At 39.2% G+C, this 18,916-nt stretch overlaps 4 protein-coding genes across 4 annotated transcripts; all 4 read left to right on the top strand.

Moving 5' to 3' along the window:
- The first annotated feature begins 1,227 nt into the window (after positions 1 to 1,227).
- Positions 1,228 to 3,713, top strand: LOC130438473 (protocadherin alpha-8-like). The gene has a single exon (XM_056770404.1). It carries the CDS (start codon positions 1,314 to 1,316, stop codon positions 3,711 to 3,713), a length of 2,400 nt encoding a protein of 799 aa, XP_056626382.1. The 5' UTR covers positions 1,228 to 1,313.
- A 718-nt stretch (positions 3,714 to 4,431) lies between these two features.
- On the top strand, positions 4,432 to 6,807 carry LOC130438472 (protocadherin alpha-2-like). The gene has a single exon (XM_056770403.1). The coding sequence runs from the start codon at positions 4,432 to 4,434 to the stop codon at positions 6,805 to 6,807; it is 2,376 nt and encodes a 791-aa protein (XP_056626381.1).
- Positions 6,808 to 10,355: 3,548 nt separating this feature from the next.
- Positions 10,356 to 12,862, top strand: LOC130437743 (protocadherin alpha-8-like). The gene has a single exon (XM_056769297.1). It carries the CDS (start codon positions 10,487 to 10,489, stop codon positions 12,860 to 12,862), a length of 2,376 nt encoding a protein of 791 aa, XP_056625275.1. The 5' UTR covers positions 10,356 to 10,486.
- A 3,422-nt stretch (positions 12,863 to 16,284) lies between these two features.
- LOC130438471 (protocadherin alpha-8-like) lies at positions 16,285 to 18,806 on the top strand. The gene has a single exon (XM_056770402.1). It carries the CDS (start codon positions 16,407 to 16,409, stop codon positions 18,804 to 18,806), a length of 2,400 nt encoding a protein of 799 aa, XP_056626380.1. The 5' UTR covers positions 16,285 to 16,406.
- Positions 18,807 to 18,916: the final 110 nt, after the last annotated feature.

Raw genomic sequence — 18,916 nt, 5'->3', positions numbered from 1 at the left:
AGCAACCCATTAGTGATCCAGATAAAAATGATGTATGATCGATAATTGTATGCCAATCTTATTTATGTGTGGGCACATATTGCTTTCACTGATAAAACTATCAGACCTTAACAACTTAACATTTATTTTTTTCACTTGTCCTGGTTAAAAATGAAAGGAATATATTAGTATTGCCTTGATAATTGACATTCTGCCAAAATAAATATTACTAGAATTTTTTGAGTTGCGGTAAGATTGTTTACAGTGTTGTTGTTGATCACAGTAAATTCGTTTATACTGTATTATATTCACTTCACCTAAATCATTTTTTGTCTAAAATATTTTAGATAAAAACACCCACGTGGTAAAGAGTCTTGTTCAGTGTTGTCATTTATTTCATTGGAGCTGTCCAGGTTAGTGGTGCTGAAATATACTCTTGATTAGATGATTAGATTAGATTCAACTTTATTGTCATTACACATATACAAGTACAGTGTAACGAAATGTAGTTGATCTTTTGGAATGGAAATACTACAGATAATTATTTATAAGCGATATTTTGTTGTTTTGTTTCATCGTTTTCATCGTGGCACAAAAAATATTATATTAACGAATGTTAACGTTCAAAATATTACAAAATAATGCCATATTTGGTAGATGGCTTGTATTGCCTTCCCATAAGGGCAGTAAATCGCTCTCCCGCTCTTTCTCATTCACAACTCCTTCCTGGTGGAACATTCTTCCTATCTCTGTCCGTTCAACCACATCTCTCACAACATTTAAAAACTACTTAAAACCCATCTCTTCTGTGAATACTTGACAAACAAATGAGGAAAAAAAACCTTTCTCTCAACAGGTAGTGGTCTAGCTTTTGTTGAAACCAGTAACTTTGTATTGGCACCTAATGTATTATGGCTCCTGTATGAACTATCGCTTATTGCTCCTAAACTCTTTGTAAGTCGCTTTGGATAAAAGCGTCTGCTAAATGTGTAAATGTAAATGTAAATGTAAATGTAAATGTAAATTAAACACTTCCGGTATATATATTTTTTACAGAAGAAGTAACGAATGTTTTTTTTAAGTTTTCCCATTACGCTGCAGTGGACCTCGTGGTGTCAGTATAACACAAGGAAACTGTTTTGATTACGGCCCTCCCCGTTTGTGTCGGGCTAGAATAAACCCAGAATAAAGAGCAGAGACGTTTCAGAATCTGTGTACGATAACAAGCACGTTTAAAAAGAAGGGATTTGTCGTCGTGGATTCTAGCTAAGGATGTTCTCCAATTGTGTATAGAGTTCAATAGTATACTTCTTCATCAATAGAAGGTTTTAATAATGGATGCTGGAGGACAAAGGCGCGCATGGGAGTACTGGTGGATGGCTTTTTATTTCTCTCTCCTGATGTGCCTCGGACTTCAGGTTTCTGCTCAGATAAAATACACGATTCCAGAGGAGATCAAAAAGGGATCTATTGTGGGAAATATTGCTAAGGATTTGAGTCTTGATGTCAGTACATTGATCGACAGACGTTTCCGGATAGTTTCAGGATCAAATGACGCTCTTTTTAAGGTAAATCAGAACAATGGCGTGCTTTATGTGGATAGCCATATCGACAGAGAGGAGCTGTGTGACGGACATGTCGCTTGTGTGATAAGTTTAAAAACTGTTGTTGAAAATCCACTTGAAGTACATTATGTCGAAGTTGATGTAATCGACGTAAATGACCATGCACCTTCTTTTTCTGATAAAGAATTAGTGTTAGAAATAGCAGAATCGACCCCACCTGGTGAGGACTTTCAGTTGCAGGAGGCGCAAGACCCTGATTATGGGATAAATTCAGTTCGATTATATAAACTGAACAATACCGAGTATTTTGAACTTGAGCTTCGCGAAAATGGGGATGAGAAAAAAGTCCCAATCTTAAAATTACGAAAATTACTTGATAGAGAGCGTCAGGTCAATCACAATCTCCTAGTGATGGCTATAGACGGTGGAAATCCACCGCGAACAGGGAGCATCATCATTAATGTCACAGTGCTTGATGACAATGACAACAGGCCAAAATTCAGTCAAGAGCTTTATTCTGTATCTTTGGAAGAAAACGCACCATTCGGTACTCTTGTCATTGAATTAAATGCCACTGATTTGGATGAAGGTCAGAATGGCGAAGTAGTTTATTCATTTGTAAAAAATAACGAAAAAATGGTTTTTGAAACATTTGAATTGGACAGCACTGGAGTAATCAGGGTAAAAGGCAACGTGGATTTTGAGAAAAGTGATTTTTATAGATTCGGTATTATGGCATCAGATAAAGGCCAGCCACCAAAGGCAAGCATATGTAGAGTTGTCATCAAAATAATTGATAAAAATGATAATAGTCCTGAGATAGATGTTACCTCTTTGTCTGACATAGTTCCTGAAGATTCTAAGCCAGGTACGGTCATTTCGCTTGTTAGCATTACGGATAAAGACTCTGACATTAATGGCAAAGTTGTTTGTAGGCTGTCTGATAATGTGCCTTTTGAATTAAAGCCGTCCTTCAAGGAAACTATGTACTCTCTAGTGACGAAAGAAAAGTTAGACAGAGAACTCGTGTCTCAATATGATGTCACGATAACAGCCACAGATCTCGGCCAGCCTCCTTTGTCCTCAATAAAAACACTGAAGGTTCATATATCAGATGTCAACGATAACGTGCCAGAATTTACTCAAAATCCGTTAGAACTATATATAATTGAAAATAACCCCCCAGGTGCATCTGTATTATCTGTAACCGCATTTGACAAAGACTTAAACGAAAATGCTGCATTAATTTATCAGATTATTAGAGAAGAAGGCGCCAAAAGTCACATGGCTTCTTTCCTAAATGTCAATTCAGACAATGGACAAGTATACGCTCTTAAAAGTTTTGACTTTGAAACTTTAAAAAACTTCCAATTTCATGTGCTTGCTACAGACTCTGGATATCCGTCTCTGAGCAGTAACGTGACAGTGAACGTGTTTATTTTAGATCAGAACGACAATTTTCCAGTGATCTTATATCCAGTCAGTGCTAACGGTTCTGCTGAGGGTGTGGAAGAGATTCCTCGCAATGTGAACGCAGGTCATTTGGTGACTAAAGTCAGAGCCTACGACGCAGATATTGGATACAACGGCTGGTTATTATTTTCCCTGCAGGAAGTTGGTGATCACAGTCTCTTTAGTTTGGATCGATATACAGGACAGATAAGAACCCTTCGCTCATTCACCGAAATAGACGAGGCCCATCATAAACTGGTCATAGTGGTGAAAGACAATGGGAACGTTTCTCTCTCAGCCACAGCAACTGTGATTGTCAAAGTTGTGGAGCCCAAAGAGTCTTTCGCAGCTTCTGAGGATGAAAACGCAGTAAAAGACGAGGAGGAAAACAACGTGACATTTTATTTGATCATCACATTAGGCTCTGTGTCAGTGCTTTTTATCACCAGTATCATCGTGTTGATTGTTATGCAGTGCCCTAAATCTACAGACTATTCTTCCAAGTATTTACAAGACACAAATTACGACGGGACTCTGTGTCACAGCATTCAGTACAGATCTGGAGACAAACGGTACATGCTAGTTGGACCCAGAATGAGTATCGGCTCGACTCTTGCACCTGGTAGTAATAGGAATACTCTAGTGATACCAGATCGCAGGAGAAGAGATTCTGGAGAGGTAAGATTGACCTTAATTATCATTTTGTTTTGTTTTTGATTAAGTTTTCAGTTTTATTTCTATCCATAAATATTGATCAACCCAAAAATGCTTGGGTTGAGTTTATATGGTTATGATTTCGCTGTGGTAACATTTGTTATATGGTGCTTTGAGTTTAAATTTGGCCATTCTAATAAATTGTAAAGGAGCTGTCCACTGTTGTAGTGCTGAAAAGTTCATTATTTTGAGAATGAAATCTATTCGAGAGATACGATTGTCTGAATAATTTCTCACACTGAACTGTGAGATTTATCATTTTTATTGCATAATAGATATTCAGTACAGTTTTACTATTTGGTGATTGTTTCTTATTGATGGTTTGTTGGAGAGGAATAAAGTATTTACAAATCTGCTGATGACTCTCTGCCTTGACAGAATTGCAGGGACAGCTGAGAAAACATAGTTTTAATATTGTTTATTTCGTCTGGCTAGTCTCAATACTTTTTGTTTGAACGAATCCACTCCACATGGTGTCAGTGTTACTCTAGAAAAGTGTTCAGTTGCAGACACTCCCCTGTCAGCTACAATGAGAAATGCTGTTTTGTGCAGACGCAGTGAACAGTGTACCGTGCGTACGCGGCAGCCTGATTGTTAACTATATCGCACTTCCTTTTCAAAACCATCACACCATAATGTACCCGATGTCAGAAGAAAGGAAGAGCTCGTGATACATGGGAATAACATTTTTAACATACAGTTTTTAATGTCGTTTTTTGCAATGGAGGCCAGGGGACAATGGAAGAGAAAGCTGTGTTGGCGGATTACTCTCTGTATACTGCTAGGCTTCGGAAAGAGGGTAACTGCGCAAATAAAATACAACGTTCCAGAGGAAGTGAAAGAAGGTTCTGTTGTTGGAAATATTGCAAAGGATTTGAACCTTGATATCAGTCATTTGGGCCACCGACGGTTTCGTATTGTTTCTGGATCTGATGACGCTCTTTTCCAGGTAAATCAGAACAATGGCGAGTTGTATGTCAATAAGATAATCGACCGAGAGCTGCTTTGTGATGGAAACACTATTTGTTCGATAAGTTTGAAAAGCGTTGTTGAAAACCCATTAGAGGTGCATTACATAGAAGTGGAAATTACCGATGTGAATGACAATCCGCCTCTTTTCCCGAGATCTGAGCAGCAATTTGAAATCGCTGAGCATACGCCTTTGGGAACGCGTTTTCAAATGCTTACAGCCCGAGACCCGGATCTGGGAATCAATGCTGTTCGATACTATAAATTGAGTCAGAACGAATTATTTGATATTGACGTTAGAGAAAGGCACGAATCTAAAATACCGTTTTTAGTTTTAAAGAAAGCACTGGACAGAGAGAGGCAGAGCAAACATAGACTTACGCTGATAGCTACAGACGGAGGAAATCCACCAAAATCAGGGACTCTTAACATCAACGTTATTGTCCTAGATATTAATGATAATCGGCCCACATTTATTCGAGACTCATATTCCGCAACACTCCAGGAAAATGCGCTTTTGGGCACTGTCGTTATTACAATTAATGCAACTGATTTAGACGATGGATTAAACGGCGAAATTGAGTACTCTTTAGGCGAAAATGTAAATGGAAAAGTTCACGATCTCTTCATGCTTAACAAGGTCACTGGTGAGTTAGAGGTAAGAGGGATCATAGACTTTGAGGAAACAGATGTATTTAAATTAGATATCCAGGCATCGGATAAAGGCCAGCCTCCGCTAATAGCTGAGGCAGAACTTAGCATTAAGGTTATTGATGTTAATGATAACTGTCCTGCGATTGAGATAACGTCACTGTCCAGTGTCGTATCTGAAAATGCAAGTCCTGGAACAGCTGTAGCTTTAATCAGTGTTTCTGATAAGGACTCTGGTGTCAATGGCAGAGTAATTTGCACATTGCCCGAAAATGTGCCATTTGAATTGAAATCATCATTTAAAGAGAACATGTATTCTTTAGTGACAAAGGGGCATTTAGATAGAGAAGAAACATCGAGGTACGAAATCACTGTAACAGCCACTGATTTAGGTCAGCCACCTCTTTCTGCGTCTAAAATATTTAATATAGAAGTCTCTGATGTAAATGATAACTTTCCAGAGTTTACTCAGAATGTTTTTGAACTATATTTACACGAAAACAACGTCCCTGGCGCTTCTATATTCTCCGTCGGTGCCCTTGACAAAGATTTAAACGAGAACGCGGCAATAATATATAACCTAAATCAAGGTGATGCCACTTCTTTTTTAAACATTAATTCGGAAACAGGGGTTATTTATGCACTGAAAAGCTTTGACTTTGAGACTTTAAAAACTTTCCAATTTCAAGTTGTTGCCTCAGACTCTGGAAGCCCCCCTCTTAGTAAGAATGTGACAGTGAAAGTTTTTATTTTGGATCAAAACGACAATGTTCCAGTAATATTATATCCAGTCAGCGCAAACGGTTCTGCTGAGGGTTTGGAGGACATTCCCCGCAATGTGAACGCAGGTCATTTAGTGACTAAAGTCAGAGCTTATGATGCAGATATTGGATACAACGGCTGGTTATTGTTTTCCCTGCAGGAAGTTAGTGATCACAGTCTCTTTAGTTTGGATCGATATACAGGACAGATAAGAACCCTTCGCTCATTCACAGAAACAGACGAGAACCAGCATAAACTGGTCATACTGGTGAAAGACAATGGGAACGTTTCTCTGTCAGCAACAGCGACTGTGATTGTCAAAGTTGTGGAGCCCAAAGAGGCTTTTGCTGCTTCTGATGTTGAACACGCAGTTAAAGACGAGGAGGAAGACAACGTGACATTTTTTTTGATCATCACATTGGGCTCTGTGTCAGTGCTTTTTATCATCAGTATCATCGTGTTGATTGCAATGCAGTGCTCTAAATCTGCAAACTATTCGTCTAAGTATTTACAAGATATGAATTACGACGGGACTCTGTGTCACAGCATTCAGTACAGATCTGGAGACAAACGGTACATGCTAGTTGGACCCAGAATGAGTATCGGCTCGACTCTTGCACCTGGAAGTAATAGAAATACTCTAGTGATACCAGATCGCAGGAGGAGAGATTCTGGAGAGGTAAGATTGACTACTATTTCTATCCATAAATATTGATCAACCCAAAAATGCTTTGGTTGAGTTTATATGGTTATGATTGCGCTGTGGTAACATTTGTTATATGGTGCTTTGAGTTTAAATATGGCCATTTAATAAATTGTAAAGGAGCTTTCCACTGCTGCAGTGCTGAAATGGTTCATTATTTTGAGAATGAAATCTATTCGAGAGGTAAGATTGTCTGAATAATTTTCCATTATTTTTTTTACAAGAAATGTCCAATAGACCACTCGGTGTCAGTATTACTCTATGGTATGTTGGATAGACCAGCCCTATCCTAAAGACATGCGCTGTGCTGAATTGTTCTTTACAGCGGAGTATGTGTGGACATTGAAGGGTGTACGATCTGAAAAGGCAGTTCTTCTGTTTGTGTGTAATACGGTACAATTTAAATATTTTATTGATGCTTATAATCGTCGAAGACATAATTCTTGCATTGGAACAGCAGTAATCGTCATGGAGGCCAGAAGACAAAGACGCAGATGGGAGTACTATTGGCTTGCTTTGTGTTTCTCTTTGCTGCTGAGCTTCGGGGCGCAGGTTTGCGCTCAGCTAAGATACACTATTCCAGAGGAATTGAAGGAGGGATCCGTTGTCGGACATATCGCTAAGGATTTGGGTCTTGACGTCAGTACCTTAGTAAATAGAAAGTTCCGTATTGTGTCTGGGGCAAACGACGCTCTTTTCCAGGTAAATCAGAACAATGGCGTATTATATGTTCATGGTAAAATTGATAGAGAGGAACTGTGTGATGGAAATGTCGCGTGCTCGATTAACCTAAAAATGGCAGTGGAAGAACCCTTAGAAATACATTACGTCGGAGTGGAGATAACTGATGTTAATGACAACCCCCCAACATTTTCAGAGGAAGAGCAGCATTTTGAAATTGCGGAACACACACCCACAGGGACACGTTTCCAGATCGAGGCAGCGCGAGATGCTGATACAAAAACCAATAATGTCCGTTCATATAAACTCAGTCCGAACGAGCATTTCGAGCTTGAGACAAAGGACAGGGATGAAGAGAAAATACCGTTTTTAGTTTTAAAGAAATCACTAGACCGTGAAAACACACCAGAGCATAGATTAATATTGACCGCAATTGATGGTGGTAATCCACAACGATCAGGAACTCTTAACATTATTATTTCTGTGCTTGATATTAATGACAATCGCCCTGTATTCAGCGAAGACACGTATTCTGTAACAGTTAGAGAAAATGCTGCGCAAGGAACCGTACTAATAAGGCTTAACGCAAGTGACTTAGACGAGGGCTCAAACGGCGTTGTAGAATACTCATTTGGAAGAAATATTAAGCGTAAAGTGCAAAGTCTGTTTAAACTGGACAGTAAAACAGGAGAAATAGAGATCAAAGATAAACTGGACTTTGAGGAAACTGAGGTGTACAAGTTAGACGTGCAGGCATCTGATAAAGGCCAGCCTCCATTGGCAGCGGAATCTGTCGTTATCATTAAAATAATTGATATAAATGACAACGCCCCTGAAATTGACCTCACGTCTCTGTCTAATGTGGTTCCCGAGGATTCTAAATCCGGAACTGTCATTTCACTAGTCAGTATCAGCGATAAAGATTCTGGTATCAATGGAAAAATAGTACCAACTATGACTTATAATGTACCCTTTGAGCTAAAACCCTCCTTTCAAGAGAATATTTATTCTCTGGTCACAAAAGGTAGATTAGACCGAGAACTTCAGTCTCATTACGACATCACAATTACAGTTACAGATTTAGGACAGCCTCCTTTAACTGCCTTTAAATCTTTGAGCGTGCAGGTATCTGACGTAAATGACAACAATCCGGAATTTTCCCAAAATCCCCTTGAATTATATATAGTTGAAAATAACGCTGCTGGTGCGTCCATATTTTCTGTGATTGCATTCGATAAAGATTTGAACGACAACGCCATGATTTCCTATAGTATTATACGAGGGGAAGGTGCGCAAAATGACATGTCCTCGTTCTTAAACATGAATTCTGAAACGGGTGTTATTTACGCCTTAAATCGTTTTGACTTTGAAGTAACGCGAAAGTTCAAGTTCCGAGTTCTTGCAAAGGATTCAGGAACCCCGTCACTGAGCAGTAATGTGACAGTGAACGTGTTTATTTTGGATCAGAACGACAATGCTCCATTGATCCTATATCCAGTCAGCGCAAACGGTTCTGCTGAGGGTGTGGAGGAGATTCCCCGCAATGTGAACGCGGGTCATTTGGTGACTAAAGTCAGAGCCTCTGACGCAGATATTGGATACAACGGCTGGTTATTATTTTCACTGCAGGAAGTTAGTGATCACAGTCTCTTTAGTTTGGATCGATATACAGGACAGATAAGAACCCTTCGCTCATTCACAGAAACAGACGAGAACCAGCATAAACTGGTCATACTGGTGAAAGACAATGGGAACGTTTCTCTGTCAGCAACAGCGACTGTGATTGTCAAAGTTGTGGAGCCCAAAGAGGCTTTTGCTGCTTCTGATGTTAAAAACGCAGTAAAAGACGAGGAGGAAAACAACGTGACATTTTATTTGATCATCACATTGGGCTCTGTGTCAGTGCTTTTTATCATCAGTATCATCGTGTTGATGGTAATGCAGTGCTCTAAATCTACTGACTATTCATCCAAGTATTTACAAGATATGAATTACGACGGGACTCTGTGTCACAGCATTCAGTACAGATCTGGAGACAAACGGTACATGCTAGTTGGACCAAGAATGAGTGTCGGTTCTACTTTAGCACCTGGTAGTAATAGGAATACTCTAGTGGTACCAGATCGCAGGAGGAGAGATTCTGGAGAGGTAAGAATAACTGATCATTTTCAATTTTTTATCATTTATTTATTTGCATTTTTATGCAGCGTTTTTGTGATTAAATTCGGACAGCTTCAGCAAAATGTTTTACAATACAACTGCAACTTGAAAATCTTTTAAAACGACTAATAGTGGTGTATTCTTTGTATTGCGATATATCTGGAATTTGTATAATGTTAATAAACATGGAATCTGTAGTCACATTTATTCACTTATACATTTGCCACCGTAAAGGTATTTTCAAGTCTGCAGTTATTTGGATAATCTTTGCATTGTATCGATTTAAAATTCTGCTTCTGGATTGATGTCAACTGGGGATACACATAAACTGGAAAAGATCTTACAATTTTCACCTGTTTAATCATGTAAATTGTTGCGGCACTGTGGTTAGACTACGTTGGAAAATGTGCTGTCAGCTGACGTGGTGCTGAAATTGTCAATTGTATGCCAACTGTATGCTTTACTCAAATGACCTTCGGGTGTTATTTGTACGATTATGATGCTGTATGAATATTTATTGCGTTGCGTAATATACGTTACTTTGCACAGAATATAAAAGTTAAATGTGATGGATTTGCTGTCTTTTTCTTTTTAACCGCCGGATGTCAGTGTTGCTCTAGGATTTGTAGACGCGTTTAAATCCTGCCTTTGATGACGCGAAACTGTCTGTATTGTTCCTCACATTCATGGGGAAAGATTGAGATAACGGACGGTTACTATAGGCTGTGCTAACAGTAGTGGCTATATATGTTGTGCTCTATGTGTCTAATATGAAATATTAATGTAGCTTTTAATAACCAGCCAAGTATTGGGCCTAAACTTTGAATTGACAGTGTAGAAATCGACGGCCATGGAATCTCGGAGACAAAGCCGCAGATGGGAGTACTGGTGGACAGCTCTGTGTTTGTCTTTGGTTCTATGCGTCAACCATCATGTTTCGGCTCAAATACGATATTCTGTTCCAGAGGAGGTGAAAGAGGGATATGTCGTGGGAAATATTGCTAAGGATTTGGGTCTTGATGCCAGTACTTTGGTGGACAGACGGTTTCGCATTGTTTCGGGATCAAATGACGCATTCTTTCAGGTAACCCAGCACAATGGCATGTTGTATGTAGATAAGCATATCGACAGAGAAAATGTATGCGAGGGAAACAGCGCCTGCTTGATTAATTTAAAAACAGTTATAGAAAATCCATTCGAGGTACATTATGTGGAGATCGAAATAACAGATGTGAATGATCACTCCCCGTCTTTTCAGGATAATGATTTTAATCTAGAAGTGTGGGAAAACGCAGTAACTGGGACCCGGTTTGAACTTCAAACTGCTAGAGATTTAGACGCAGGTGTTAATTCAGTCCGGCTCTACCAGTTAAGTAAAAACGCGCATTTTGATTTAGAAATTAAAGATAGTGTATACGGAGACAAAACTCCCTTTTTAGTACTTCAGAAACCACTTGATAGAGAAACTACTAAAATGCACAGGTTACAGCTGACTGCAATAGACGGTGGAAATCCTCCTAAATCAGGCGTTCTCAATATCACGGTCCGTGTTTTGGATGTAAACGACAACCGTCCAATATGCAAAAGTGACACTTTAACTATAACTCTGCGGGAAAATGCATTAATAGACACCGCATTGACAGTAATAAATGCAAGCGATGCAGATAGTGGTCTAAATGGTGAAGTGGAATATACATACGGTAGAAACATGAAATCTAAAATACGTGAGATATTTCAGTTAGATCGCACGTCTGGTGAAATACTTGTTAAAGGCTTGATTGACTTTGAAGAAAATGATATATACAGTTTAATGATAAGGGCCTCAGACAAGGGAATTCCACCTCTTTATACCGACTGTCAGCTTATCGTTAAAGTAGAAGATGTGAATGACAATAAACCAGAAATACAAGTAACATCTCTTTCAAATGTCGTTTCGGAAGACGCAAAAATTGGAACTGTTATTTCTCTCATAAGCGTGAGTGATAAAGATTCTGGAATTAATGGGAAAGTAGTGTGTAGCCTCTCTGACAATGTACCATTTGAGTTGAAACAGTCCGTTCAGGACTATATGTTTTCTCTGGTAACGAAAGAACGATTAGACCGAGAACGAGTGTCCGAATTTGATATAGAAATCATAGCAACAGATTTAGGCAACCCTCCTCTTTCAGTCTTCAAATCTATGCGTGTGCAGGTGTCAGATGTAAATGACAACATGCCAGATTTTTTAACGAATTCTCTAGAGCTTTACTTACCTGAAAACAATGCGCCAGGCGCGTCTATATTTTTTGTCAATGCTTTTGACAAAGATATTAATGAAAATGCTGCAATAACATATCATATTATTAGAGGCGGAGGGATGCAGAATGATATGGCATCTGCTCTAAACATAAATTCTGAGACAGGCGTCATTTACGCATTGAAGAGTTTTGACTTTGAATCTTTAAAAAAGTTCCAGTTTAACGTGCTCGCAACAGACTCTGGATCTCCCTCCCTGAGCAGTAACGTGACAGTGAACGTTTATATTCTAGACCAAAATGACAATGTCCCAGTGATCCTACATCCAGTCAGCGCGAACGGTTCAGCTGAGGGTGTGGAGGAGATTCCCCGCAATGTGAACGCAGGTCATTTGGTGACTAAAGTCAGAGCCTATGACGCAGATATTGGATACAACGGCTGGTTATTATTTTCCCTGCAGGAAGTTAGTGATCACAGTCTCTTTAGTTTGGATCGATATACAGGACAGATAAGAACCCTTCGCTCATTAACTGAAACAGACGAGGCCCAGCATAAACTGGTCGTACTGGTGAAAGACAATGGAAACGTTTCTCTGTCAGCAACAGCGACTGTGATTGTCAAAGTTGTGGAGCCCAAAGAGGCTTTTGCAGCTTCTGAAGTTGAAAACGCAGTAAAAGTTGAGGAGGAAAACAACGTGACATTTTATTTGATCATCACATTGGGCTCTGTGTCAGTGCTTTTTATCATCAGTATCATCGTTTTGATTGTAATGCAGTGCTCTAAATCTACAGACTATTCGTCCAAGTATTTACAAGATATGAATTACGACGGGACTCTGTGTCACAGTATTCAGTACAGATCTGGAGACAAACGGTACATGCTAGTCGGACCCAGAATGAGTATTGGCTCTACTCTAGCACCTGGCAGTAATAGGAATACTCTAGTGATACCAGATCGCAGAAGGAGAGATTCTGAGGAGGTAAGAAATTGATTTTAAATACAGATTTAATATTCGTGTTTGAGACAGATGCGGTTTTTTTCGTGTTGTGAATGGGGCATTAAATGATTGGTCTATTTATTTATTTCTATAATATTAATCACTTGTCATATATTCCCTTCATCCATTATCACAACATAATTATTTCTATAATATAAATTCTTGAGTTTGAATGAAGATAAATGTATTTCAAGTTATATGTAATGTAGTTCTATCATAGACTCTCAGGTTGTAATTCAAAATTGGTCATAATTAAATTTGTATTCTTAATATGCGATGCAAGACTCAAAGCTGCTTATTTTTAGCATCATTTTAGGAAAAATACATAGTGGACCACTCGGTGTCAGTATTTCTCTATCCTATCTTGGACAGATTTTGCTCTGCCCTAGAAGCTGGCATGCGCAGTGCTGTATTGTTCTTTACATCTGGCTCTGTCTGCGTGTGGATATAGTACGGCGTTCGATGACGATACGATAAAGAACGTGGTTTGTAGCCCAAGGCAGATATATACTACACTTTATTTTACGTTTAATTAATGATATATGTTTGGTTATAAAATACTCTGCGTTTAGCGTTTATGATGGAAGACGACGGACAAAGGCGGAGACGGGAGTACTGTTGGACTGCCCTGTGCTTTTCTTTGCTACTGTGCTTTGAGCCGCAGGTTTCAGCTCAAATAAGATATTCCATTCCAGAGGAGGTTAAAGAGGGATCCGTTGTGGGAAATATTGCAAAAGATCTCAGTCTTGATGTCGCTTTGCTAAAGCACAGACGGTTTCGTATTGTTTCTGGATTTATGGACACCCTTTTCCAGGTAAATCAGAACAATGGCGCCTTGTTTGTTCATGAGAAAATCGACCGAGAAGAGATATGTGATAGCAATGGAGCATGTTTGCTTAACCTAAAAATTGCCGTTGAAAATCCACTTGAAGTTCATTACATTGAGGTTGAAATAACAGATGTAAACGACCATTCCCCTTCATTTCCAGAAAAAGATCTACACGTTGAAATGGCAGAAAACACCTTAAAGGGCGCTCGCTTCGATCTGCCAACTGCACGAGATTTGGATTTTGGCATAAATTCAATTCGATCCTATAAGCTAAATCAAAACGAATTCTTTGACATAGAGATAAGAGACAGCGAGTACGGGGAAAAAAGTCCCTTTCTGCTCCTACAGAAAACGTTAGATAGAGAGAGTCAGGAGAAACATGTGTTATTTTTGACTGCCACAGATGGCGGAAGTCCGACAAAATCTGGCACTCTAAATATAATAATCACCGTTCTAGATGTTAACGACAACCGTCCTGTGTGCAGCAGAGACACTTACACTGTTATGTTAAAAGAAAACACGTCTCCCGGCTTTGTGGTTGCATATGTTAATGCAACCGACCCAGACGAGGGTGTTAATGGAGAAGTTGAATATACGTACGGAAGAAACGTCTTGCGTAGAGTACACGAAATTTTTGAGCTGGACAAGGTAACAGGTGAGTTACAAGTTAAAGGGAAAATTGATTTCGAAGAAAATGAAATGTATAGTCTAAATATAAAGGTATCTGATAAGGGGCGCCCTCCAATGAATACTGACTGCAGAATTATTATTAAAATTATAGATATCAATGATAATGAACCTGAGATCGAATTAACTTCGCTATCTAATATTGTGTCTGAAGACGCAAAGCCCGGCACAGTCATTTCTCTGATTAGTATTGCGGACAAGGATTCGGGGATAAACGGCAAGGTAGTTTGTAGCCTGTCAGGGAATCTACCGTTTGAAATGAAGCCTTATGTTCAGCAGAACATGTATTCTTTAGTAACAAAAGAGAGTTTGGACCGGGAGGTTGCGACTCATTATGACATAACAATAACGGCAACTGATTTAGGCAATCCTGCTCTTTCAGCGTCAAAAACTCTTAGCATAGAGGTGTCCGATGTTAATGACAACAGACCTCAATTTTCATACAGTCCTCTTGAAATGTACCTACGTGAAAATAATCCGCCCGGTGCGTCCGTGTTCTCTGTAAACGCTATTGACAAAGACATAAATGAAAATGCAATTATTACGTATCAAATTATAAGAAGTGATCAGACACAAAACGACATGGCTTCATTCCTCAATATAAATTCTGAAACAGGCGTTATTAGTGCACTTAAAATATTTGACTTTGAAACAGTTAAAAAGTTTCAGTTTTACGTGCTCGCTACAGACTCTGGATCTCCGTCTCTGAGCAGTAATGTGACAGTGAAAGTGTTTATTCTGGACCAAAATGATAATGTTCCAGTAATATTATATCCAGTCAGTGCAAACGGTTCAGCTGAGGGTGTTGAGGAGATTCCCCGCAATGTGAACGCAGGTCACTTGGTGACTAAAGTCAGCGCCTATGACGCAGATATTGGATACAACGGCTGGTTATTATTTTCACTGCTGGAAGTAAGTGATCACAGTCTATTTAGTTTGGATCGATATACAGGACAGATAAGAACCCTTCGCACATTCACAGAAACAGACGAGGCTCAGCATAAACTGGTCATACTGGTGAAAGACAATGGGAACGTTTCTCTGTCAGTAACAGCGACTGTGATTGTCAAAGTTGTGGAGCCCGAAGAGGCGTTTGCAACCTCAGATGTTAAACATGCAGTAAAAGACGAGGAGGAAAACAACGTGACATTTTATTTGATCATCACATTGGGCTCTGTGTCACTGCTTTTTATCGTCAGTATCATCGTGTTGATTGCAATGCAGTGCTCTAAATCTACTGACTATTCGTCCAAGTATTTACAAGATATGAATCATGACGGGACTCTGTGTCACAGCATTCAGTACAGATCTGGAGACAAACGGTACATGCTAGTTGGACCCAGAATGAGTATTGGCTCTACTCTAGCACCTGGCAGTAATAGGAATACTCTAGTGATACCAGATCGCAGGAGGAGAGATTCTGGAGAGGTAAGACTGATAATTATTTTCTACTTGTGGATTGTCTGATTAGTTTTTTTTAGTTTACCACTAAATTAGAATATTGGAAAAATATATAACTAAACATTTTGATGCCTGATTTGAGTTCATTGTATTGCTGCGTAAAGCAGTGACATTTGCCGTAACGGTGCTTTGAGTTGTTATGTTTGTTTCTTAATGAGTTTTGCGGGAGCTGAATTAGATGCAGTTTTAGGTAATGGTTTTGGCCGTCACCTATGCACACCTGTTGTTGTGGAAATATTTTAAGCAAAAAGTACATTTATCTTCTCTTTTTCTAAGTTTGGAATGGTGCTTTATTTTATTTTTTGTACGTCATGGTAACCGCCTGAGGTCAGTGTTGCATTAGGATTTTAGAGCACATAAAGGCCATCCCCTGATGATGACGCGAAATACCGCTGTATTGTCCCTCACATTCACAGGAAATCGCGAGCTGAAGCACAATTCCAAGCACATTGGACTCGCGGTACATATAGTACAGTTTGATTTTTGGTTTCGTGGTGTGCCTTAATTCAATTTACTACAATATCTGAACACCGATGTCATTTATTTTGTTTTTTTCCTGCCATGGAGGCCGCTGGACAAAAGCACGGATGGGAATACTCCGGGATTGCTCTGTGTTTCTCTTTGATTATTGGCTTTGCACAACAGACTTCAGCTCAGATAAAATATTCTATTCCTGAGGAAGTGAAAGAAGGATTTGCTGTTGGAAATATTGCTAAGGATTTGGGCATTGAAGTAAGTGGCTTAGTTGACCGACAGTTTCGAATCGTGTCTGGATCTAAAGAGGAGCTCTTTCAGATAAATCAGGAAAATGGCGTGTTATACGTGCATAAGAAAGTCGACAGAGAGTCTTTATGTGTCAACAATGGTATCTGCATGGTCAATTTAAAAACCGTCGTTGAAAATCCTTTGGAGGTACATTATGTAGAGATAGAAATATCAGATATAAACGATCATTCACCTGTTTTTTATGAAAAAAATCAACACCTGAGAATATATGAAAATACGCAGCCTGGTGCTGATTATAAATTGCAGGCTGCACGTGACCCAGATTCTGGAACGAATTCGGTTCGTTTTTATAAATTAACTCCTAATGATCATTTTGAAATGAAAGTTAGAGAAAGCGACGAGGATAAATTGCCTTTTTTGGTCCTCAAGAAAGCCGTTGATCGGGAGATTAAAACGACATACAAGCTGCTTTTAACAGCAGTAGATGGAGGGACACCCCCGAGATCTGGGGTTCTTAACGTAACAGTTACTGTTTTGGATATAAACGACAATCGCCCTGTATTTAGTCGAGAGACATATTCTGTGGAATTGCCGGAAAATTCTGCAATTGGCACTGTAGTAATTCGAGTTAATGCAACTGATATCGATGAGGGCCCAAACAGCGAAATCGAATACAGTTTTGCGACATTAAATGACAAAGTGCATGACGTTTTTGAGATTGATCAAGTAACCGGCGAAATACTTGTTAAGGGGAAAGTGGATTTTGAAGATATGGATATTTATAAACTCGATTTCCAGGCTTCAGATAAAGGACATCCACCAATGTCTGCAAACTGCAGAGTTATTATTAAGATAATTGATGTAAATGATAACAGACCAGAAATTGAGATTACATCACTTTCCAAGAACATTCCTGAAGATTCAAAACCAGGTACTGTTATTTCGCTCGTCAGTGTCACTGATAAAGACGCTGGGATTAACGGAAAAGTTATTTGTCAGTTAAACAAAAATGTTCCGTTTGAGTTGAAACCTTCATTCAAAGACAACATGTACTCTTTGGTAACAAAAGAACGATTAGATAGAGAAACGAATTCACAGTATGAAATTACAATAACCGCCTCTGATTTAGGACAGCCCTCTTTGACTGCATCAACAATGCTAAGTGTTCAAATTTCTGATGTAAATGATAATGCCCCAGAGTTTTTTATAAACCCGTTGGAGCTTTACTTAATAGAAAACAATGCTGCCGGTTCGTCCATACTTTCTGTGAGCGCATCTGATAGAGACACGGCGGAAAATGCCATGATATCATATAACATAGTCAGAGGAGCCGGAACCCAGAATGATATATCGTCTATCTTAAATATAAACTCGGAAACTGGTGTTATTTATTCTCTGAAAAGTTTTGACTTTGAAACCTTAAAAACTTTCCAGTTCCCTGTGCTCGCTGTAGACTCTGGATCTCCGTCTCGGAGCAGTAATGTGACAGTAAAAGTGTTTATTTTGGATCAAAATGACAATGTTCCAGTGATCTTATATCCAGTCAGCGCTAACGGTTCTGCTGAGGGTGTGGAGGAGATTCACCGGAATGTGAACGCAGGTCATTTGGTGACTAAAGTCAGAGCCTATGACGCAGATATTGGATACAACGGCTGGTTATTATTTTCACTGCAGGAAGTTAGTGATCACAGTCTCTTTAGTCTAGATCGCTATACAGGACAGATAAGAACCCTTCGCTCATTCACAGAAACAGACGAGGCTAATCATAAACTGGTCATACTGGTGAAGGACAATGGAAACGTTTCTCTTTCAGCAACAGCGACTGTGATTGTCAAAGTTGTGGAGCCCAAAGAGGCGTTTGCAACCTCAGATGTTAAACATGCAGTAAAAGACGAGGAGGAAAACAACGTGACATTTTATTTGATCATCACATTGGGCTCTGTGTCACTGCTTTTTATCGTCAGTATCATCGTGTTGATTGCAATGCAGTGCTCTAAATCTACTGACTATTCGTCCAAGTATTTACAAGATATGAATCATGACGGGACTCTGTGTCACAGCATTCAGTACAGATCTGGAGACAAACGGTACATGCTAGTTGGACCCAGAATGAGTATCGGCTCTGCTCTAGCACCTGGCAGTAATAGGAATACTCTAGTGATACCAGATCGCAGGAGGAGAGATTCTGGAGAGGTAAGACTGAAAATTATTTCATACTATGGATTGTCTGATTAGTTTGCTTTAATTCAATACTAAGTTAAAATATTGTAAATTATATAACTAAACGTTTTGAGGCCGGATTTGAGTTAATTGTTTTGCTGCGTAAAGGACTAAATTTGCTTTTA

Source organism: Triplophysa dalaica, chromosome 16, assembly GCF_015846415.1.
Source record: "Triplophysa dalaica isolate WHDGS20190420 chromosome 16, ASM1584641v1, whole genome shotgun sequence".
NCBI lineage: Eukaryota > Metazoa > Chordata > Actinopteri > Cypriniformes > Nemacheilidae > Triplophysa > Triplophysa dalaica.
The sequence above is the reverse complement of the archived record's forward strand: the minus strand, read 5'-3'. Positions and strand labels throughout refer to the sequence as shown.